The sequence below is a fragment of the Aotus nancymaae genome, unplaced genomic scaffold, assembly GCF_030222135.1.
Source record: "Aotus nancymaae isolate 86718 unplaced genomic scaffold, 86718_ANA_hifiasm-v0.15.2.pri h1tg000053l, whole genome shotgun sequence".
Taxonomy (NCBI): domain Eukaryota; kingdom Metazoa; phylum Chordata; class Mammalia; order Primates; family Aotidae; genus Aotus; species Aotus nancymaae.
Window position 1 is genome coordinate 14,415,199 of NW_026988467.1, and position 23,681 is coordinate 14,438,879.

General features: G+C 53.2%; 1 protein-coding gene across 7 annotated transcripts in view; it reads left to right on the plus strand.

The window, feature by feature from the left end:
- Positions 1–23,681, plus strand: part of ARHGEF10L (Rho guanine nucleotide exchange factor 10 like) — a 177,960-nt gene that overhangs the window by 58,128 nt on the left and 96,151 nt on the right. For 3 of the 7 annotated variants that reach the window (XM_064363357.1, XM_064363356.1, XM_064363358.1), the window contains exons 2-5: positions 1,897–1,976; positions 8,283–8,468; positions 9,266–9,299; positions 22,887–22,978. In XM_064363357.1, coding sequence (XP_064219427.1) covers positions 1,940–1,976; positions 8,283–8,468; positions 9,266–9,299; positions 22,887–22,978 — 349 coding nt within the window. In that variant the 5' untranslated portion in view covers positions 1,897–1,939. Of the gene's footprint in view, positions 1–1,801; positions 1,977–8,282; positions 8,469–9,265; positions 9,300–22,886; positions 22,979–23,681 lie in introns of those variants that run through there. The other 4 variants (XM_012439982.3, XM_064363359.1, XM_012439979.3 and 1 more) reach the window with 3 other exon arrangements.

Consider the following 23,681-nt stretch of genomic DNA (forward strand, 5'->3'; position numbering starts at 1 on the left):
TCTGCCCTGGGAGGGAAGGATCTCCTGGGTTTTGGCCCCAGGGTAAAGTAGCAGCCTCTTTCTGTATCATCATCAAATTGTATTTAAGGAGCAACTGGGACAGGAGGCTGGGCAACATGCTTCCCTTTTTCCTTCTGTAAAATGGGTATAGGTCTTTCTGCCGCTTCCCTCCTGGAGCTCTTGGGGCACCAGAGCCCTCAGAGAAAGGCCGAGCAGGCCTCAGGGGTTTTGAATGAGCCTACTGGGCAGGGGCCCTGCAGCGGGGCTGCTGTGCAGCTGTTTGATCTTTCAATTTGCAAAGGGGTTTGCAGACATATTAGTTTGCTTTCCAAAACCCTTTGCTGAAGTAACAGTTTAGTTCTGAGAGTTTTCTGTGTGGGTCTAAAAGGCAGTCACACACGAGACACGGAGTCTCGCTCTGTCTCCCAGGCTGGAGTGCAGTGGCACTGTCCTGGCTCACCGCAGTCTCTGCCTCCCACGTTCAAGCAATTCTCCTGCCTCAGCCTCCTGAGTAGCTGGGATTAAAGGTGTGTGCCAGCACGCCCAGCTAGTTTTTGTATTTTTAGTAGAGATGGGGGTTTCACCATGTTGGCCAGGCTGGTCTCGAACTCCTGACCTCAAGTGATCTGCCCACTTCAGCCTCCCAAAGCGCTGAGATTACAGGCATGAGTCACCTTGCCCAGCCTGGAGGCTAACTTTTCATCATCTACCTGTCTTATTGTTTGAGTCTTGAAAGGTGCTAGAGTGTAGTGGCTGCTTCTGAACACACACTCCAGAGCCCCATGGCCTGGGTTCGAACCCTGGCTCTTCCTAGCTGTGTGATCTTGGGCAGGTCTGGGTCTCATTTTCTCATTTATAATTTGGACGAAAAGAGGTTAATATTTGTAAAGGGCTTACAATTACATCTGAGATGTCTTTGACAATGCAAGAATATCTACTGTTACTAATATTGTCATGAATCTGCATTTCACTTTTGTTCAGTAAGCCAGTTTAATAAAAATAAAGCCTTTAGGAATGGAAAGGAAAACAGGAACACAGCAGTTTGTGGCCTGGGCAGATTAGACCAGATGGCTGGGTGCTTTCTCTTCAGGGTGTGTTCCCTCCTCCACAGGAATGTCTAGGAGGACAGCCCCCAGCACAGAATTGAAGGTGACAGTAGGGAGGGGGGCAGGGTCGGCTCCAGGGCCCAGGAAGCCCCCTGGAGGCACCAGCCTCTGATTGTGTGAGCTTCCACTGAGAGGGGAGGGCGGTGCCACCTTGGGGCAGGAGGAACAGTGCCCCTGCGCTGAGCATTCGGGATTCTGTTCCTGCCTCATGCCATTGGGCTCTGTAGCCATTGCCTTCCTCACACCCATGTGCCAAGGCCAGATTACCCCTTGCCTGCTGGTCAACCCTTGGGGCGGGACAGGGAGAGGCAGAGTGAGAGTGGCCTTCAGCAGGGCCGCAGGAAGGGACTGGCAGGAGTGGGCAGACCTGAGGGAGCCTGTGCTTCCTGGGCAGCCAGGAGGAGGAAGTGTCCAGTCCTCCATGACAGGCGTGATCCGATTCCTGGAAGGTGGGAGACTTTGCATGACCTTGGACTCTGGGGCCAGAACTTCACCTATAAGCCAGAGGGGATGAGAAGGGACACCCAGCAGGTGCCTGCAGGTCCCTTGGCACTGGCAACAGAAGGTCTGTGGCTGCAGGGTTTCTGGGAAGAGGGAGTGGGCTGCACAGCTGCTGGTGTTTCTGTGGGTTAATGATTTATGATGGGTGGAGGCTGGCGCCTTTCTGGGACTGCCCTGCGCTCTGAGAGCTGCCAGGTTGAAGCACAGGTTGTGGGCCAGTGACCCGTCTCAGTTGCGGAAACTGCAGCCCTGAATCCGGCTGATGAGGTTCCTGGTCTTCTTTCCACAGGCGTGCGGCTGGGACGGTGCTGCTCTGAGCTGGACCTTGTCTGATGGCTTCCTCCAACCCTCCTCCACAGCCTGCCATAGGTACCGTGCCCAGAGCTTCCTATTCCTCTCGACTCTTCTGTAGGGGCCGGCAGAAGGCCTTGCTCTAGAGCAAGGTGGCCCCACGTGGGAAGCCCGCTCTGCTGCCACTGGCCCTGCCTGGGCCGCATCCTCTGCCTCACGTTCCTTGTCTACAAAATAGAAGTAACTTTCTGCTCACAGGGGAGGCTCCGGGCAAGGGTCAATCCTCTTCCTGTCTCCCCGAGATCTCCCGGAGATCAGGCTGAAGCTTATAAATTAGGGGTGAGGAACTGAGATTGAGGGAAAGGGTTGCACCATAAGGTCAGCCCATTGAACAGGGGTAGGGTTGCCACATTTAGTGGAAAAAAGAGAAAACAAAAGAAAAATATAGCTGGGCATGGTGTCTCATGCCTGTAATCCCATCACTTTGGGAGGCCGAGGCAGGCAGATCACTTGAGGTCACGAGTTCGAGACCAGCCTGGCCAACATGGTGAAATCCCTACAAAAATACAAAAATTAGCCAGATATGGTGTGGCGCCTGTAATCTCAGCTACTCGGGAGGCTGAGGCAGGAGAATTGCTTAAACCTGAGAGATAGAGGTTGCAGTCAGCCGAGATCACACCGCTGTATTCCAGCCTGGGTGACAGAGCAAGACTCTGTCTCAAAAAAAAGAAAAGAAAAATACATACTTATACTAACAAAGTTATTCGTTGCTTATCTGAAATTCAAGTCTCAGTCTTGTATTTTATTTGGCAACCCTGGCACTGGGGCCTCAGACGCTGCAGGTGGAATCCAGGCTCTGCCTGGGAGGAACTGGGCCCAGGGCTGTTTCACCCGCGGCTGCAGCTTCCTGCCCTCTTGCCCCACTATGAGAGGGGCAGAATTGCAGGTGGCAATGAGTGAGGGCTGTGTCACCAGCCCCATCTGAGTTTGAATCCTGACCCTGCCACTTAGACTGTGGGCTTGTTTAAGTGACGTGGTGTCTCTGTGGCTTAGTTTCACCATCAGTAAACATGGTGACAATAACACCCTCTCCCAGACTGTTGCAAGGTTTAAATACATGTCAGGCATGGGCATGGGGTAATCAATTGCTCACGGATGGGAGTGCTTATCATCATGGGTGTTGGCAGGACAGACAGTGTGCGCCATGCCCTGCACCCCTGGGAGAGCAAAATGACACATCTCCTCCTCCCTGAGCCTTGGGATTCTTCTGGGGGGTGGGAAGCAGCACAGCAGACCTGTCTTCTTCGTGGTGATGAGTGGCTTCCCAGGGTCCCCCGCCTCCTGGACTGGCTTGCATTAGTTCTCGTAAGGACTGGGTGTGTCCAGGAACAGGAGAGGCATGAGGGACTAGCTCTGGCTGTGCCACCTGTGCAGGTGGTTAGGAAGGGCTCTGTTGAACTCTCAGTTGTGCTGGGATGGGCCTCCTGAGTTTTCCTTCTGGTAAGGAGCAATATCTGATTGCCTGGGGGGAAGGTAGAAGGTGGCCTTGGGGACAAGCACATCTCATCTCCTGATTCCCAACTGGGACTTAGGTCCCTGCATGGCCCTGCCCCTTCCCACCCCTGCTGCCATGGACACCTGCTTCCTTTCTCCTCCCCACCAAGAGGGCAGAACCTGAACATGAGGAGTGAGAATAAAAAATTTTAATGACTAAGTCAATTCTGTTCTGTTCAGCAAACGCTTGACAAACATTTATTGTTCCCGCTCTTTCTAATATTGCTGGCTGGTATCATCTGGGTGAAGCCAGCTCTTTGGCATTTTCTCATTCTCTGAGAGCTTCCCTTTGTCTTCCCAAATGAAATTCAAATTCCTGAGTAGGGGATTCCCCCACGCACCTTGTCAGCACCTTCATCCTTGCTGGTGTCTTCAGCATCCCTGGGCCACCTGGTGTTTGTTCTCTGTCCCTCCTGCGGCCTCAGCCTGGAATCCACGCTCTCGTGGGAGCCTGTCAGGCCTTTTCTCATCCTTCAAGGCTCAGTGCAAGGGCAGCCTCATCCTCAAAGCCCTTCCTGAAGCCCCAGAGAGTCCTAGCCCCTTTCTCTTGGTGCCATCTCAGTCTCTGAGGTTTTAGGTTTTTCTCCTGCTGGCTCTGCCCTGCCAGCCGCAAAGTGAGCTCCAGAGGGGAGCCCACAGTCCCCCCGCCCGGCTTCCCCTGGGACTGTGTCTTACCTCTCCTCCCTCCCTGCCTAATGGAGGCTGGGAGCTGCTCACTGGATGCATGGGTAACTGAAGCTATTTGTACTCTTAAAGGGAGGAGGTGTAGGCCAGGCACAGTGGCTCATGCCTGTAATCTCAGCACTTTGGGAAGTGTCGCTTGAGCTCAGGAGTTTGAAACCAAGTTCGGACAACACAGTAAAACTGCTATCTCTACAAAAAAATGCAAAAAAAAAAAAAAAGAAAATTAGCCAGGCGTGGTGGCACATGCCTGTAGTCTCAGCTACCTGGGAGGCTGAGGTAGGAGGATCATTTGAGCCCAGGAGGTCAAGGCTGCAGTGAGCCATGATCGCGCCACTGCCCTCCAGCCTGAGTGACAGAGTGAGCCTCATTTCAAAACAACAACAAAAAAGGAGGTGTAGAAGTGACCTGACCCCCTGGACATGGCTGGTTGCCTGAGGCCGGGCCTGGCCTGTGAGTTGGAGAGGACTGCCCTTCTCACCCAGCAGCAGGGACTGGGCCATGACAAGGCTGTAATCATAACAATAACAGTGATAATGGTGGTAATGAATGACAGTGATGATGTAGCGATGCTGATAATAATAGGCACGATCGTCATCGGAAGAATAGTTAACATTTGCTGAGCACACACCCTGCGCCAGGTGCTTTATGTTCATTCAGTCCATCCTCCCAACAACCCCAGAAGGTAGTTGCTGTTGTTGTCCTCATTTTACAGACAAGGAAACTGGGAGGGGTCAAACAACCTGACACCCGTCCAGCTGGTACCTGGGCGAGCTGCAGTCTTAGCTGAACCCAGGTGGTCTTACTCTAAAACCTTACTCATGGCAGTGACACCATCCACGTATCAAGGGAGACCCCCACACCTACTCCTTGCCCAGCAGATTCACTTGGGCAAGGACCGGGGCACTGAGAGGCTAAGAAAGCCCTGTATAAGTCAGGATGGGCCTATATCTGGTACCCCTAAAATAGTGGGTAGTGTCTTTGTGGTCATTTATTCCAGTATTTAAAAAAAATTGTTTTTTGAGACAGGATCTTGCTGTGTTACCCAGGCTGGAGTACAAAGGTGTGATCATGGCTCACTGCAGCCTTGAACTCCTGGGCTCAAGCCATCCTCCTGCCTCAGCCTCCCAAGTAGCTGGGACTACAGGCGCACACCACCACACCCAGCTAATTTTTGTATTTTTAGTAGAGACAGGATTTCACTGTGTTGGCCAGGATGGTCTTGATCTCTTGACCTGGTGATCCGCCTGCCTCAGCCTCCCAAAGTGCTGGGATTACAGGCTTGAGCCACTGTGCCCGGCCTACATTACTTTTTAAACATCTGAAATAATTCAATACCGAATGTATTTTATTTGGTATTATAATACCAAAAAGAACACCCATATGATTTTATTAATATTAGAATACAGCATTTAGGAACATCGGAAACAAGAACCCAAACACCGAATGATTGGTGTTATTTAGCTGATTGGGAATCCCCTAATTGAACTCATGAGCCGCAAGGGGGTTGGGAACTGCAATCTGAAGGCCACAGATCCAGCTTCCACCCAAGCCTGACCACCCAGGGCAGAACGTCTGAGGGCTCCAGCTGTTTCCGGAACCGGCAGGGCTTAGGTAAGAGAAGTATGTGGAAGGTGAAAGGAGCTGGGTTCCAATTCATTCCTATCCACTTAGCGGCTGACTGCAGGCATTGCTTTGCCTCTGTCTCTGGGGTCTTGGGTAAATGGAGGTGATCCTGAGACTGGCTCAGGAAGCTGCTCTGGGCACAGCTCAGGTTCTCTCAGGACTTGTTTCTTGACACCTGGGGAAGGAATTAGCGCTACAGGCCACATTGCTGCCCAGAGTCCGCCCCTGCCATCCTGGTCTATGGGATCCCTAAAGCCTCAGGAGGAGCGGCTGTGTCTCCTCCTCCGTGGCCTCGGAGGAAGTTGGGCACTTCTCCTTCTGGGGAGGGAGGGTATGCTCTGGGCTTCCGTTGCAGTCAAGCAGCTAAAGAAGGGGTTTCCTACATCTGCCCCCAAAATACTATGCTCTGGGAGCCTCCAGGTCATTGTTGGGGAGTGAATAGATTTTTCTAGTTCGAGAGACTGTTGGAATCAGATATGTCCATCTGTCCATCTGCTAGCCTGTCTGTTCATCTCTGTTCCAGCTACCTCCTCACTCATCACTCATCCATCTGTCTAATGTTTATTGAGCACTTGCTGGGGCTGGGTCTGCAGACCCATGGACTAGAAAATCCTGTTTGTCCTCAAGGATCTGAGGCTGGAAGGGGAAGAGTAATTCCAACAGCTGTTATTGTCATAATCCTTACATCTACAGGCGCTGTGGTGAGGGCTACACCTACCCCAGTGGTTCTCAGATAGTGGCGATTTTGCCATCCCGGGGGACATATGGCAATGTCTGCAGACATTTTTGGTTGTCACAGCTGGAGGGTCCCCCTGGCCTGTAGTGTGTAGAAGCCAGGGATGCTGCTAACCGTCCTACAGTGCACAGGACAGCCCCCCTCCCCATCCCGAAAAAGAATTACCCAGTCCAAGTGTCAATAGTTCTGAGGTTGAGAACCCTAACCTGCATCCCAGTTGATGTTCATGTCAGCCTTATGGGGAAAGTGCTGTTTTTATTCTCCACTTTGCAGGAGAGGATACCAAGTTCAGAGAGGTAAAGTGACTTGCTCAGAACTACACAGCTAGCAGGGAGCTCAGACAGGGCCATGTGAGTGCAGAGCTCACGCTCTAAGCTGTGTGGCATGTGCCATGACAGGACTGCTTAGGGCAGTCAGCTTGGCAGATGTTTAAAACAGAACCAAGCTGCCAGCTGGTTTTGCAGTGGGTTTGCATAAGGTAGGGGATGGAGTGATTGAACTCCTGAAGTTCTGTTCAGCCCAGAGTTTAGGAAGGAAGTCTTTTTCTTCTTCTTCTTTTTTTTGAGATGGAGTCTCAGTCTGTCACCAGGCTGGAGTGCAGTGGTACGATCTCAGCTCACTGCAACCTCTGCCTCCTGGGTTGAAGTGATTCTCCTGCCTCAGCCTCCCGAGTAACTGGGATTACAGATGTGTGTCACCACATCTGGCTAATTTTTTGTATCTCTAGTAGAGACAAGGTTTCACCATGTTGGCCAGGCTTAGTCTTGAACTCCTGACCTCACGATCTGCCTACATCGGCCTCCCGAAGTGCTGGGATTACAGGCATGAGCCACTGCGCCTGGCAAGGAAGGAAATCTTCTAGGATGAGGATTGGGGAACCTCCATGTGGTGAAATGGCTGGAAAGGTGAGGGCTTTGCTCTCTGGGATACAGAATTCATTCCTTCACTTGTTCAACAAAAGTGGCTGAGCTCCTAGTCTGGGCCAGTCAGGAGCCGACAATAGAGGGGACAGACTCGTGAGATGTCTGCTCTCAGGGATTTGAGCTTGGTGGGAGGTACAAACAAGGGGCAGGGCAGAGAAGAGAGGCCACGCCTCCTGTAATAGGCAAGGAGGGGCTCTCTACTTGAATTGAGCTTTTATGTGTGAGGAGGACAGGAGTTCATAGTCAGGAAGTGGGCCCCACAGGAGGGGAAGAGCAGGGAATGAGGCCTAGCAAGCTGACCTCCATGCTGGGAGCTCAGTGCCTTCCTCTGCCCCAGCCAGTCTGTGCCCTAGTACCTGAGAGCTGGCTGCCTCCAAGCCCGGGCGTTCCCAGGCAGCTGTGTTTCATGCCGCTGCACATACCAAATCAAGTGTAGTGAGAAGGATGCGCCTGTCTGTGCTCATTTGCACACGCAGAGCACACAGACACATCAACACAGAAACACACAAGAAGGCTTGTGTTCATACATACACACGCATTTAAAAAGACCACCTTGCTTGCAAAACAGGGCAATAGGAAATAAGAGGAAAGATGTACACTGAAGTACTGATGTGCACAGGCTCACCCCGGGAGTACACTCGCTTCCCTCCCTCCACTGCCACTTGCTTAGAGACCTAACCCACCCCACTCCCCCGGCCTTTCGGGCACTGTAGGGCCATCTGGCTTGAGTTTGATGGCTCTTATTCCTCAGCTCAGACCTGAGATGCTCACCCCGTTCCAGCGCATGCCCTCCTACCCCAGCTGTCTGTCCGCTGACCAAACCTCTAAGATCCTGCAGCTTGGCCAACTCCTCCTCTCTTCTAGGAGATCAACTGGTTGCAGGAGCCCCAGGCCCCTCCTCTGAGGCGGAGGATGACCCAGGAGATGCCTTTGAGTTTGACGACAGTGATGATGAAGAGGACACCAGCACAGGCTTGGGCGTCCCCAGCCTTACTCCCAAGAGGGATGCAGACCCCCCACTGATCGACTTTGACTCCAGCCCTGTTACTGGTAAGATGTTTCTGGGAACTTCTGGTCCTGAGGCTACAGGAAGCATGAAGAACTGGGCGGAAGCTCCAGGCTCCCAGGAATGCCTGGTGTTCCCTCTGCTGTCCCCAGAAAGCATGAAGGGAAAAGCCACTGGGAAGAAGCTATAGTCTATTGCTTCCCTTGGGAGTTCGAAATTCCTAGCATTCCTGCAACATCTGGTGTACTCTGGCACATTGTAAATGGAAGTGGTTGGCCTGAGTTTTGCTTTGGAGACAGTTGCTGCCCAGGGCTCATGTCTCTGAAGTCCTCCCTGCAGCTCTCCCTGCAGCTTCTCCTAAAGAATCCACACCAGCCAGAAGAGCAGCCTCCCAGAGGTCCCCTCTCCTGTCTGCCTTGGGGAGCTGGCAACCCTGGGGGGCAGGAGGGCCCTGATAAGCTGGTGTTAAATGGCAGCTTCTGGGCTCTTAGATTCTGTTATCCTGGGGACCAGACCAGCTGGAACTTCTTGCAGGCTTGGGGACAGCAAGCTCCCAGAGCAGCTGGGGGTGGAGGGCAGACCCAGAGCAGGCAGGGCGGCTGCCCCGGGTTCTGGCTGGAATTGGGAAGTGGGCCACGGGATGGGTGGGGGTGGTGCAGGCCAGGTAGGGGAGCTGATGACTGAGCCAGGACTGGGGGAGGGAGGCGGGGCTCAGCAGGCACCCAGGCTGGCCAGGCCCTGTCTGCAGCACCCCTGGGGAGGCTGGGAAAGGGGCGGGGAAGGGCTGAGTGCTTGGGGCCAGCCTCTGGCCTGACAGGCTCTCTCTGCTCTTCTTCTGCAGACCCAGACCCAGTGGCTGCGCCGCCCAGCACAGAGTAAGTGAACCCTGCTCCTTTGCTTTGGTGGTTGGAAATGAGGAGACACTGGGCAGGGGGTGGGGATGGGGTGGAACTGAGGCCCAGAGGACCTGACTGGTCTTTGGGTAAGGAGGAAAGTGTTTCATCGAGGCCCTGTGTCTGGGGGAAGAGGTCAGTTCCTGAAACTCATGGTACTTTTTCCTTTATTTTGCCCACAAGCCTGTGAAAACATCAGGAGGCAGGCGTGGCTCCAAACCCTGCCTCTGCCCCTCTCTAGCTGTGTGGCCTTGGAGGAGTCACAGGAACTCTCCAAGTGTCAGTCTGTTCACAGGTGAAAGGGAAACAGTAAGGGCACTCCTTCTGTTGTGTTTGTCCTGGAGAAGCTACGGCTGCCTGGTGCTCAGTGTGTGTGTGTGTGAGGGGGTATTGGGGGAGGTAGGGGGGTTGGGGTTGGAGGGTGCAGCCCATTGGAATTGTTTTTGCAGTTGCCATTTGTCTTGCTAATGCCATTCCCATTCCTATGACAGTTGCTGTTAGGGACCCTGCCCTCTGTGCCTGGGAGCCTGTCAGAGGCAGTGTAGCCTAGTGGTCAGGACCCTGGATGTTGGGGTGAGGACCTGCATCTTGTCTGTGGCCCCCACACTGGCCACAGGTCATTGTGTCAGTCAAGGCCCCCTGGGCTTTGGTTTTCTCATCTGTGAAATGGGCCATTGGATAAGATCCCTGGCCTCGTGGTAGGTGCCTCATCAAGGCACTCGCTTTTTATCACAGTTATTCTTTGTCTTCTGCAAGTCAGGTCTGGGTTGGAAGGGTAATTGGGCAGCTGGGCGTGGTGGAAGCTGAGGCCTCTCAGGACTGGGTGCTTAGGGTGCTTAGAGCCTCCTTGCCTAAGCAGTGGAGGGGTCTAGACTCCAAATGAATGGCCCAGGCTTCTGGGACCCTGAGTTTAAATCCCAATCCCCCAAAGGAGGCATGTCTGAGTCCCCCTTTGTCTTCCTGGGATGCCCCAAACTGAGCAAGAGGGGCGAATTCTCAGGCAGGTGTCACCCAGCGGGAGGTTTCAGAGACGCAGCTTGCAGGCCCAGGCCCCTGGAGGAGAAGTTCTTACATGTGCTCATTTGCTGTTCAGAGTGGGTGGACTAGGGGAGGGGTTTCTGCTGAGCCTGCTACTGTGTAATTAAGGTCAGAATTAGGGGCCAGCCTCTCCTCCCTGATTAGGGACCTGAAATGAATCAGCAGCCATTCGTCCTGCACCTGGGCTGGGAAGGTCCGTGACCGCTGCTATCTCCCAAGGGATTGAATTCTTCAGGGTGGGCCAGGAGGGAAGTTGTGGAGAGACTCATTGTGGTGGGAGATGCAGACGCATCAGAGTGGGACAGAGACGGACGCCCAGGGAGCTGGGATGCTGTCTGGAGGGGAGCAGGGGTGGGGCCATCAGGGGAGACTTCTGGACCAGGTCCTGGCTCAGCAAGCAAGTGGAAATTCACCATTCAGGATGGCAGAGGGGCAGGGGGAGTGCCCGCGGAGGAAGTCCCTGAGCAGAGGCACAGGGCTGGCACACAGGGTGGAGAGCACACATCCACCCGGGTTCCAGTGCACTCGCTTCCTTCAAGCCACCCTCCTGGAGACCCCAGGAGTTAGGTGATGTGCCCAGGGTTCCAGGTAGATAAGTACATGCTTATTCAGAACAGAGACCAGGCCCCTCTGACACCGAGGCCAGGTGCTTGGCCACCGTCCTTCCCTCCGGGAGCTTATGCCCTGGTTCCTGGTGAGAGAGTGTGACTGGCTTCATAGGAATGATCTGAAGCCTACGTGTACATTTTTTGAAATAAGAATTTTGCCCACTCAGAGATGATCTCTGTACTCCTAGGAGAGTGGCGTCTAAGCAGTCGGTGGAATGTTCCATGGGTCCCTCCTGGGGAGCCTTGCGAGGCAATGCCTGGTGCATGATTCCTGGTGAGGCCCCTTCCCTTGACGTGGGAGCAGAGCAAAAAGAGCCCCCTCTTTGCTCCCCCAACACGGAGATCTTGTGAGGGCGGAGGAGTGCGCAGGTGTGTCTCTCCACCAGCAATTGCCTCTCTGGGGACAGGGACTTTCTGATTTTTTTGGAGGGTGATGTTGTGTTCGCTGCCAAACCTCATGGCTTAGCACAGGGGTAGGCACAGGGTGAGTGCCAAGGATGTCCTTGTTGAATTAATGATGGACAGAAGGAAGAGGGGTCTGTGTCTCTGTGGAAGCAAGGAGAAAACCAATGGCATGTCAGGCCAGGCGCAGTGGCTCACGCCTGTAATCCCAGCACTTTGGGAGGCCAAGGTGGATGGATCACTGAGGTCAGGAGTTCGAGACCAGCCTGGCCAACATGGTGAAACCCCGTCTCTACTAAAAATACAAAAATTATCTGGACGTGTTCGTGGGTGCCTGTAATTCCAGCTATTGGGGAGGCTGAGGCAGGAGAATTGCTTGAACCTGGGAGGTGGAGGTTGCAGTGAGCCGAGATCACACCACTGCACTCTAGCCTGGGTGACAGAGCAAGATTCCTTCTCGAAAATAATAATAATACCTGCCTCAGCCTCCCGAGTAGCTGGGATTACAGGTACCTGCCATCACACCCAGCTAATTTTTGTATTTTTAGTAGAGATGGGGTTTCATCATCCCGAGTAGCAGGGATTACAGGCACCTGCCACCATGCCCAGCTAAATTTTACATTTTTAGTAGAGATGGGGTTTCACCATCTTGGCCAGATTGGTCTCAAACTCCTGACCTCAGGTGATCCACCTGCCTTGGCCTCCCAAGGTGCTGGGATTACAGGCATGAACCACTGCACCTGACCCATGGTATCTTATTACTTGTACCACTAGGAGCCCTAGAAGAAAAGGACTAGTGAATATGCCCATTTTGCAGATGAGCAGCGAAGGCTTAGAGAACTGAAGCAATTTACCTAAATTTCATGGAGCTAGTAAATGGCAGGGCTGGGACTAGGCCTGTTTGTCCTAAAAGCTATCTGCTGGGGCCCGCAGGGTTTGCTTCTCCTGGTGGACTCTGAAGCATGTGCACTCATGTCCACCCTAAGCTCTCGCTAGGGGAGTCATGGTTGAAAGAGCAGCCCTGAGTGCCCAGCAGTAGCCAGGAAACGTGAGCCCTGCAGATGCTGGCTTCCTGTGCTTCTGTACCCCTCACCTCTGAGTGCAACAGCCCCATGTCCTCGGCCCCTCTGGAGTTGTTTGCTTTTCCTGTTTAGTTTTGCCTTTATCCCCCTGTGACCTCAGCACTTTTCTGGGGGTCAGGGTTTTGGCTCCTGGCCGTGATCTCAGGGATTCCCATGGGCTCCCCAAAGGTACCTGGGCTACCCCTTCCTGGGCTTTTCTGGGTAAGACGAAGTGTGCTGCCTGTTCGCCAGTGTCTCTCATTGGGTCCTGGAGCCAGGGGAAGGAATGGGGCAGCCAGATTCTTGGAAAGGACAGGGAGACTCATCCTCCCTGGATGTATCAGGGGCTGAGAGGATCAGGCCAAGAGGAGACCAGGCTCAGCGAAGCAGTGTTGGCACAGGGTGGAAACAGGGTGCTGGTGGCCTGTGGCTTCTGAGGCTGCTGGATGTTGGGGACACAGGGGCTCTTGGGAAGGGCAGGTCAGCAAGGCTGGAGTGGCCCCTCATGTCTGGAGGAAATCTTCAAGGTTTTTCAGATTGTGCAAACCTAGTCTGTAGTTGTTTGGAATCTTGGGCTTCTCCTTACATGCACTATTTTCCAAACCCAGAGCCTCTGAGCCTCCTGTGCCCTGTCCTGCAGGGTCCATGTGGGACAGGAGGCTGGCAGATACCAGCTCTCCTGCTGTGAAGTCCCTCATGGGAGGGTTATGGGAACCAGGTCCTTCTTTTCATTAAAAATCTTTCTCTAAAAGTCCCTGGTCAAAATTGTAAGTTGGAAAAGCTGAGTTTTGCCTTTTCTTTCCTTCTTTTCCTCCTCTGAGGGTGGAAATAAGGGCTTCCAGTTTCAGTATCAGAGCTGAGACCTTTAGATCCCAGACCCTTGGGACCCACACGGCCTCTCCCTTGAGAAAGACACATGCAGGGTACCTGTTTGGCGCACTTGTTCGTGGTATAAATATGCCTTCAAGGAATCCTGTGACATCCCTCCCTTTATCCCTGAAGTGAGTGGTAGGACTCTGCCTCACTTGTTTTTTATCCCAGTGCCTGGGACAGAGATGGTGCAACAATACTAACAGCCTACACCAGCACGGACTTGACAGTTTACATCTCATTTTGATTCTCATGACTGTGGGAGGCAGAATCATGGCCCTTCCACCCCTTGGAGATTTCCCCGTCCTCATCCCCAGCACCTGTGAATCTGTGATGCTGCGTGGCAAAGGGACTCAGCAGATGTGATTAAGTGAGCGACTTTGAGATGGGGAGATGACCCTGGGTTATCCGTGGGTCCAGTGTAACCACAGAGATTGTGACCAGAGGGAGGCAGGAGGGCCAGAGTCAGAGAGAGGTGGGAAGATGCCACGCGGCTGGCTTTGGAAATGGAGGATGGGATTGTGACGAAGGAATGCAGGTGGCTTCCCGAGGTTGGAAAAGGCAGGGGATGGCTTCTCTCCTGGAGCCACCCCTGCTGAAACCTTGAGTGTAGCCCTGCGAAGCCCGTGATGGCCTTCCGACTTCCACACCTGTGAGAATAGTTTGTGTTTTAAGTCACTAAGTGCGTGGTCATCTGTTACAGCAGCCATAGGAAACTAACACGGCCACCCCAGAGAGAGGAAATGATCGCGGGTACCATTTTGCAGACCCAGGAGAGCGAATCACTCATCTATGGGGCTGGGCTGGGCGGGCAGGTGTGGTGTTGGGCTCAAAGCCTCGGGTCAGGGGATCCGTTTGCTCTTCCTCTACGGCCCTTTCTTGCATCTAGGATGGTGCTCTGCTGACTGGCTGGGATTCCCCCGCCCTTCCCTTGAATCTTGCTGTCCATCCACCCAGCACCTCTTTACTGAGTGACTGCAATGGGGGCCGACACACTCTGCCAGGCCGTGTTATTTTTACGTGTCTGTGTGTATGTTTGGCTCTAGGGCCAGATCATAATGGCCTGAATGTACCCAGTACTCCTCACATGCTGGGCTCTGAGAGCTTTCCCTCCCCAATGCCATTAATCCTTGCAACACTCTCATGGGACAGGAGCTAACATAATCTGCATTCTAGAGATGTGGAAACTGGCACAGAGAGGACATAACAGCCCAACGTCACAGAGAAAGATGGGCAGAGCCAGAGTTAACCCCAGCTGGCTTCCAGAACCTGTGTTCTAGCCCCTCTGGTGCTACTGTCTCCCAACAGAGCTGGTTTGGATCCTGCCTGTGCTAAACGCCTGGGTCACGTTAGCTGTGTGGCCCAGGATGTGTTCTTTGGCTTCTCTGCCTAACCCTCAGTTTCTTTCCTTTCCTTTCCCTGTCACCCAGCCTGGAGTGCAGTGGCACGATCTCGGCTTACTGCAACCTCTGCTCTGCCTCCCTGGTTCAAGCAATTCTCCTTCTTCGGCCCCCAAGTAGCTGGGATTACAGGCACCTGCCACCACACCTGGGTAATTTTTTTTGTATTTTTAGTAGAGACGGGGTTTTACCATGTTGCCCAGGCTGGTTTTAAACTCCTGACCTCAAGTGATCTGCCCACCTTGGCTTCCCAAAGTGCTATGTGTGAGCCACCACACCCGGCCCCCTCAATTTCTAATCTCTGTGAAGTGGGGTGATAAGACTCACTCGATGGCGCTGCTGGTGGAGATGAAATGAGATGAGAGAGATTAGGTGCTTACTCCGTGAGCTGCTCATTGTCACTGTCCCCAACGGGTGCAGATTTGTCTGGGGCAGACTCCAGGCACAAGGGACCCCTCACTGGCCAGTGCATTGCTTAGCATTACCTGAGATGCTCATCAGTCCATCCTTCCTCTCCTCCTTCCTTTTTGAAAAAATATGTTTGTTGTAGAAAAATTAGAAAGTACAGAAAATGGTAGACTAAAACACCTTTTGTTGTTGTTGTTGTTGAGATGGAGTCTCGCTCTGTCACCCAGGCTGGAGTGCAGTGGCATGATCTCGGCTCACTGCAACCTCTGCCTCCCAGGTTCAAGCAAGTCTCCTGCATCAGCCTCCCGAGTAGCTGGGACTACAGGTGCCCACCACCACGTTCGACTAATTTTTTTTTATTTTTAGTAGAGTTGAGGTTTCACCGTGTTAGCCAGGACGATCTTGATCTCCTGACCTTGTGATCTGCCCGCCTCAGCCTCCCAAAGTTCTGGGATTACAGGCATGAGCCACTGCGCCCAGCCAACTAAAAGCAACTTTTAATCCTACCATGGTGTGTTTCTGTCCAGCTTCTTTGCTAGGCATGTATACAAGTATGCATAATTTTTTTTATAGAACTGTGGTTTTATTGCACATGCTGTGTTGTGGCTCACCTTGTTTTTTTTTTTTTTTTTAAACCTAATTACCTATCATGACCATTTCCCTAGGGGAACTTGTATTGTTCTGCAACACCCCATGTGGCTCTTGATAGATTCTTGCCGGGGGTGCAGGGCCTCTCCATGTCTGACTGCCAAGCCCTGTGGCCCCTGAGACATTAGGGAGGGAGGTGCATATGCCACGGAGCAGGAGGCCAGAGGCCGAGGCTTTAGCCCAGCATGCCATGGGAGGTCAGCTATACAGAGATGGTTCAGCGTGCTTGTGGGGGGCTAGCTGGACAGAGATGGTTCCCCAGAGGCCTTGAGGCTCCCTCCCTGCTGAGGTCTGTGATGTGATGCCACCCGAGGGATGCTCCAAGACTTCCCCTGGGGTCTCCTCACTGCTCTCCACTCACCCAGTAAGGGGATCTCTGACCATGATGGGGTGGCACAGGACAGACCCATTGGGTCCTAGAGGCCCTCTGTTTACAGGATGGCCGGCCACAGAGGGAAGAGGGAACACTTGCAGGTGAGGGACCTGGTGCCTGGGGGAGGGGTGGAAGGAAGGAGGGGGCAGGGAAGCAGCACACACGAGGCTGTACCACATGCCAGCCTCTGTGCCGGGGATTTACATACCTTCTTTATTTACTCCGTACCAGAACCCTGTGAGGGAGGTAGTGTTGCCTCATTTCACAGATATGGAAACTGAGGCATAGAGAAGTACTAAGTGCTTTATTTGCATCATCTCACTGAATCCCCACAGCTGGAAGTAGGACTGATACTTCACCCTGTTCCACATTCAGTGGTGTGTCCCAGTGCCCACAGCCATGGCTGAGCCACAGTCTTCTCCCAGGTCATGGTCCCGGAGTGTTTGCTTTTAACCCGCTCACGCCTGGGAGCCTTGGTTCTCAACTCTGGCTGCATGCTGGAGCCCGCAGGGAGCTTTCCCTGACCACCAGTCAGAGTCGCCAGGGCAGGGGCCCTGGCACCCACATCTTCTAGGGGTGACCTCTGACTCTAGTGGGCAGCCAAGCCAGACGCTCTCTTAGGTCCTCAGCTTTGACATGCTGTACAAACAGAAAGCGGCCAGGGCCAAACAGACCCGGCAGCAGGCTGAACCTGGGCTTCGTGTTCCTCCCTTTCCTTTGTGTCTCCTGGATCGTGCCATCGTGCGGGGTGGGGGGTAGTTTCTGAGGCTGGCGGTGACACTGTGTGGGGCTGTCCTATGCAAACTCTCCTGTCCTGTCCCTCCCTGTGCTGAAGCTTGGGTTTTCCTTGAGGCCTTAAAAGGCATATGTCATTCCAGTCCTTTTTAGTCCCCAAAGATGAAATTCTTTCCTTTGTCATATTTTTTATGCCTTGTCCTGGCAAGGTCCCTGGAATGCCTATGCGTGCGGACCCCGCTGGCCAGGAATCCTTAGCTTGTTCTGGTTTTGGGGGTCTTCTCCCCAACCACTCACATGGTGCAGCTTCTGGGAAGGGACCCTGTGGAGGTTCACTGAGAAACTGGGACCTGTCTCAGTCCCTGTAGGGTTGGCGGGTGCCATTCTCTGGAGTGAGGCTTCCTGTCTTTAAAATAGGCTGGGGGCCCGGTGCAGTGGCTCATCCCTGTAATTCCAGTACTTTAGGAGTGCTGGATGGATCCAAGATGGATGGATCCAAGGTGAGTGGATCACCTGAGGTCATGAGTTCAAGATCAGTCTGGCCGACATGGTGAACACCCCCCGCCCCGCCCCTGTCTCAACTGAAAATACAAAAGAAAGTCGCCAGGCATGGTGCTTGGGGACCTCCCTGTCCTGCTGCTCTCTGGAGAGAGAGGAGGTGGGGCACAAAGGTGCTTGGAGCTCTGTGAACCAGAAGCAGGCTAGGTGCCCCTCTGGTGCACTTGAACTCCTCTGGCCGGCAATGTAGGTTGCTGCTTGGGGGTGCTGGGAGGGGTCCTTTCCTCTCTCCCCTCCCTCTGCGTCTGTCTGCCTTTTGCTCTTCATCTCTGGCTCCTCTCCATGGATTCAGATTCTTTCCTTTGCATTCAGGTCGCTGGCCTTACTCTCATTTGCAAGCTGAGAGGCATTAGGAGAGCAGGAAGCTCAGATAAGGGTGAGATAATTGCCTCATATTGGTTTTTATGGCTCTTTTATGATCTGGAGGCCCTTGAAAGAGTGTTTGTTCACAGGGAGAATTAGGCACTGCAGCCTGTGTGGCTTTCTTGGGCAGCGGCTGGGAGAGGCTGCTCGGGTGGGTGCAGGGTGGGTTCAGGGCCTTGGCAGGCAGCAGGGAGGGGCCTGGGTACAGGAGGCACCCCCAGCCTCATTTCTTACCATGCCCTCCTTACATATGCATCTTGAGCTGGAACTTTGCTCGTGTCCCTGCTCCCCCCACTTTATTTCTCTTCCCCTGCCTGGGAAGCCCTTTCTCCATCTCATTGGCCTGAGGAACATCTGCTCCAGTCTGCAGGGGCAGTGGAGGTGGCCCTGAGAGCCAGGCTTTGCAGGGAGATCACCTGGTTTCAAACTGCCACTGTGCCACTTGCTGGCCAGGTGACTTGGGCAGTGGGGGTGGACATGAAGGTGACTTCTCTATGTTGTGTGAACCCCCATTCCCCAGCCCAGGACACCAGAGCCCGTACCTGGGCAGGTCGTTCACTGGGTTTTGATAAGGTGCAGCTAGGAGGACGGTACTTCAGCCTCCCCTGCCTATGAGTCTGCTCATAAGGCGTTTCCAAATCCCTTCTGAAGCTCCATGTCACCTTTAGAGTTTACACGGGGCCTTCCCTGGTGTTCTCTGGGTTAAACTGCGTTCTCTCGGTTGAAGCGTGCTGCAGCGTTGGAGCCGGGCGTTATGCTTTCTCCTGGACAGTGCCTTAGTTTGTTTGGGCTGCTATAATACAGTGCCATAGACTGGGTGGCTTATAAACAAGAGAAACTTGTTTTTCTTTTTTTTTTTTTGAGATGGAGTCTTGCTCTGGCTTCCAGGCTAGAGTGCAGTGGCACGATCTCAGTTTACCACAACCTCCGCCTCCCGGGTTCAAGCGATTCTCCCATCTCAGCCTCCCTAGTAGCTGGGATTATAGGGGTGCACCACCACGTCCAGCTAATTTTTATATTTCTGGTAGAGACGGGGTTTCACCACATTGGCCAGGCTGGTCTCGAACTCCTGACCTCAAGTTATTCACCTGCCTCGGTCTTCTGAAGTTCTGGGATTACAGGTGTGAACCACCAATGCCCTGCCTAAGAGAAACTTATTTCTCACAGTTCTCAAGGCTGGGAGGTCCAAGATCAGGGTGCCAGCAGATTCAGTGTCTGATAAGGGCTTGTTTCTTCTTATAGATGACACCTTCTCACTGTGTCCTTACACAGTGGAATGGGCAGAGGAGCTCTCGAGGGCCTCTTATACGGGCCCTAATCCCACTCATGGGGGCTCTGCTCTTAGGACCTAATCCCCTCTCCAAAAACCCCACCTCCTAATTCTATCACCTTAGGGGTGAAGATTTTAACACATGGACTTTTTATTCCCCCACCCAGAGATGGAGTCTTGCTCTGTCACCCAGGCTGGAGTGCAGTGGTGTGAACTCAGCTCACTGCAACCTTCACCTCCTGGGTTAAAGTAATTCTCCTGCCTCAGCCTCCAGAGTAGCTGGGATTACAGGTGCCCACCACCACATCTGGCTAATTTTTGTATTTTTAGTAGAGACAGGGTTTCACCATGTTGGCTAGGCTGGTCTCAAACTCCTGACCTCGTGATCTGCCCACCTTGGCCTCCCGAAGTGCTGGGATTACAGGCGTGAGCCACTGCGTCCAGCCTAATATATGGACTTTTTTGTTGGGGGGACACATACATTCATACCATAGCAGATGGAGAATTGAACTTGTGCCTCTGAGTGTGTGCCGAGGGCTACTGCTCTCTTTTTTTTTGTCAAATAGTAGCTAAACAGGCAAGAGTTGTGGTAACCTTATGCCTCAGCAAGCCTGCAATGCAAGTTCCCTACTTGCAGGCGGTCTGCTTGAAACAGTACAAGCTTTGCAAGTAGACGTAGTGTAAGATCCCAGCTCCCACTAATTAGCTGAGTGATTTTGGGTAATTGAGACTTTGTGAGCCTCAGTTTCCCCACCTGTAGAATAGGGCTAACAACACCTGCCTCCTGTGTGTTCCTGATAAATTATATGTGCAGGCTGGGCTCATTGGCTCACTCCCAGCACTTTGGGAGGCTGAGGTGGGCGGATCACCTGAGGTCAGGAGTTTGAGACGAGCCCGGCCAACATGGTGAAACCCTGTCTCTACTAGAAATACAAAAATTAGCCGGGCATAGTGGCGAGTGCCTATAGTCCCAGCTACTCTGGAGGCTGAGTTGGGAGAATTGCTCAAATCTGGGAGTCGGAGGTTGCAGTGAGCAGAGATCATGCCACTGCACTCCAGCCTGGGTGACTGAGCGAGACTGTCTTAAAAAAAAAAAAAGAAAGAAATTAAATGTGCAATTACATGTAAAGCAGAGCAAGCAGTGCAGAGCAGATGCTTTGTAATTGTCACTGATTGTCATGGTCACGTATAAGAGCAAGGAGGACCTATGGCTGGGAGACTGTGCAGCCAACCTCTTCTAAGCTCATGTCTGTTCTAGCTGAATAGTTTGGTCCCATCTGAGCAATTCTGAGCAACTGATGGGGCGCCTTCAGGATGTTTCTGTACAGAGGAGGTGGCGGCTCAGGGAAGCAGCTGTTAGACATCGGGGTGGCTCCCATCAGCCCAGCACCTCGCTTCCTGGTCCAGAGCAGCCCTGTCCTCTCTTGGCCTTTATGTCCTGCCATTGGTAGAAAGTATTTCCCCCAGATCGAATGTGCTGCCTTCCTTGCCCTGGGCCACACTGCTGACTTCTGGCCATGAAATGTGAGCTGACACTTGCTCCTCTAATAGGGTAGGTGACTTAGACCTGCACCACCCAGTCCACTGACCACTAGCCATGTGTAGCTATTTAAAACTAAATGACTTAAAATCAAATAGAATTAAAAATTAGGTTCCTTAGTTTCACCAGCCACATGTCAAGGGCTTAATAGCCATGTCGCTGGTGGCCATTGCACTGCATAGGACAGGCAGGAGCAGTCTCGCCACCACCACCACCGCTCTGCTTATTATCTGAGAGGCAGTGGAGGGCAGCACTCAGAGCCCGGCTTGGGAGCCAGGCGAGCTGGCCTCAGAGTCTGGCTCTGCCACTCCCTGGCAGAGTGATCCCCTGCAGGTTCCTCTACTTGCCTGCAGAATGCAGAAGATGCCAGGATCCCACTTGGTGCTGGGAAGGTGAGGCAGAGGGCCTGGCTCACAGGAGGTGCTCAGCAGCGGAGAGCCCTCCTGGCAGCCTCCTCCCCTCCCTTTCTCCTCCCCTCCCTCTTCCCCTGTATTGTCTTACTCTTCATCTGCTAAAGGCTCCGGTGCCAGGAAGTTCAAGTTGATTCTTTGGCTGCTCTCTTGACAGTCTAAGGCCTTTGCCCTCTGGGTTGGCATAAGTGGTCTTTGGTCTTTGTTTTATTTTTTTGAAACTGGACTTAAAAAAATTCACATTGGAATAGCTTTAGATTTTCAGAGATGTTCTGGATGGGGTACACAGAGCTCCACATACCCCTCACCAGCTTCCCCACTGTGAGCATCTCACACGGCCTTGGCACAGTTGTCAAAGCTGAGACCTATGCTGGCACGTTGCCATTCACTAAACAGACTTCGTGTGGATTTCATCAGTTTGCCCACTTATGTTCATTTTTTTGATCCAGGATTCAATCCGGGATCCCGCATTGCACTTAACTGTCATGTCTCTGTGGCTGCTCCAGCCCGTGGCAGTTTCTCGATCTTTCCTTGATTTCCATGACCTTGAGAATATTGAGGAGTAATGGTCAGTTGCAGTGGTTCATGCCTTAATCCCAGCACTTTGGGAGGAGGCTGAGGCAGGTGGATCACTCTGAGGTCAGGAGTTTGAGACCAGCCTGGCCAACATGGTGAAACCCTGTCTCTACTAAAAGTGCAAAATTAGCTGGGCGTGGTGGTGCATGCCTGTAATTCCAGCTACTTGGGAGGCTGAGGTGGGAGGATTGCTTGAACCCAGGAGGCAGAGGTTTCAGTGAGCCAAGATTGTGCCACTGTCCTGAAGCCTGGGTGACAGAGTGACACTCCATCTCGAAAAAAAAAAAAGTCTGGAGGAGTAATATTTGGTACAATGTCCCCAACTCTGGTTCTGTCTAGTGTTTTCCCCATGATTACACTGGGGTTATGGGTTTTGGATAAAAACACTATGGAGGTGAAATACCCATTTCATGACATCATATGAAGGCACATGGCATCTGGTGGCATCTCTACAGATGCTCACCTGGATCGCTTGGTTCAGGACGTGTTTGCTGGTTTCTCTGCTATCTGCCATTTGCATATCTGTTCTTTGGAAGGGACCAGCCCATCCCCAAGTGTGTGTGAAGGACTAAGCTCTACCTCCTACGTATAGTCTTTTGAAGCTTTGCAAGTCCTTGTTTCTTTTTCCTTTTTTTTTTTTTTTTTTTTGACAGGGTGTCATTCTGTCACCCAGGTTGTAGGGTAGTGGCATGATCTTGGCTCACTGCAACCTCCCTCTCCCGGGTTCAAGCGATTCTCATGCATCAGCCTCCTGAGTAACTGAGATTACAGGTGTGCACCACCATGCCTGGCTAATTTTTATATTTTTAGTAGAGATGGGGACTCACCATGTTGGCCAGGGTGGTCTTGAACTCCTGACCTCAAATGATCTACCCAATTTGGCCTCCCAAAGTGCTGTGATTACAGATGCGAGTCACTGTGCCTGGCCAAGTCCTTGTTACTTGCAGGAGGCAGGGATCCACCAGGCTGCCCCTCCTGTTGCATGTGGGAGAGTGGAGAGGTGGAGCCTCCCTGTGAGTCTGCACTGGGGAGAGATGAGACAGGCCCCTTGTGGAGTGCTAGGTGCTCATCACTTTGAGCACAGTTGATCTGTATGCTCTTGTGAAGTGCCAGCCCAGCCTTGTAGTACCTGCCTTCTAAAGATGAGGACCCTGGGGGCTTGTCTGAGGCCAGCTCTGTCTCGGGCCTCCCCAGCAGCCTGGCCCTCGGCCCACTTTTGCCCATCATGCCCACTGACCAGGGGAGAGACTGCCAGAGGCTTCCAGGGGCCACCTCTGGATACCTCTGCAGTGCCATCTCTCGCCCACAGGGTGCCAGCCTGGGTGAGCAATGGGGATGCAGTGGACACAGCCTTCTCCGGGGCCCAGCGCTCCAGCTGGAAGCGGAAGAGTTCCCGTCGCAGTAAGTCTCCCCTCTGGCCTGCTGCCCACCCCAGGTAGATAGCTCCAGGATATCCTAGTCTGAGAGCTGATGTGGGCTCCTGTGAGCCCCGGGGTCATCCTCACTGCGGGCTACTGTGGCCCTGGAGGACCAACCACTGCCCACGAGAGCTGAGGATCAGGAGTGACTGACACACCCAGCTTTTCATCTGTTCCTCAAATACTTATAAAGCTCTCATGACAGGCCAGGGCGGCCTGGTGGTGGGAGTGCCCTGGGGACCAGGGTGAGGTCCCTCTGTGAGCAGAACCAGACACCTTGCTGTGGGAAGGTGTCCAGCCAGATGAGCCCTGCAGATAGAGAGGGAGACAGCAAGGGTGGGGGAAAGAGGGTCTCAGACAGAGGGGCCAGCTTGTGCAAGGGCCCGAGGGCAAGAAGACATCTGGCTCTCGGGCATCAGCAAGGGTGTCATCTGGGGGGGTGGGGAGCGTGATGGGGTGAGATGTGGCTGCCGGCCCTGCAGCTCCTCAGGGCCTCAGAGGCCGTGCTTAAGGTTCTCAAGGCAATAGGAAGCCACAGAAGGAAGGCGAGTGATGCTGCTGCCTTTGCCTTTCAGTCCCTGTGCGCCGGGGTGGGAGCGGGGTAGGAGACCAGGTGGGGAGGGGTGGAGCCCGCTGGGAGGCTGTCGTGGTCTTGTAGGACGGGGAATCTGAGGTTGGAACTGGGG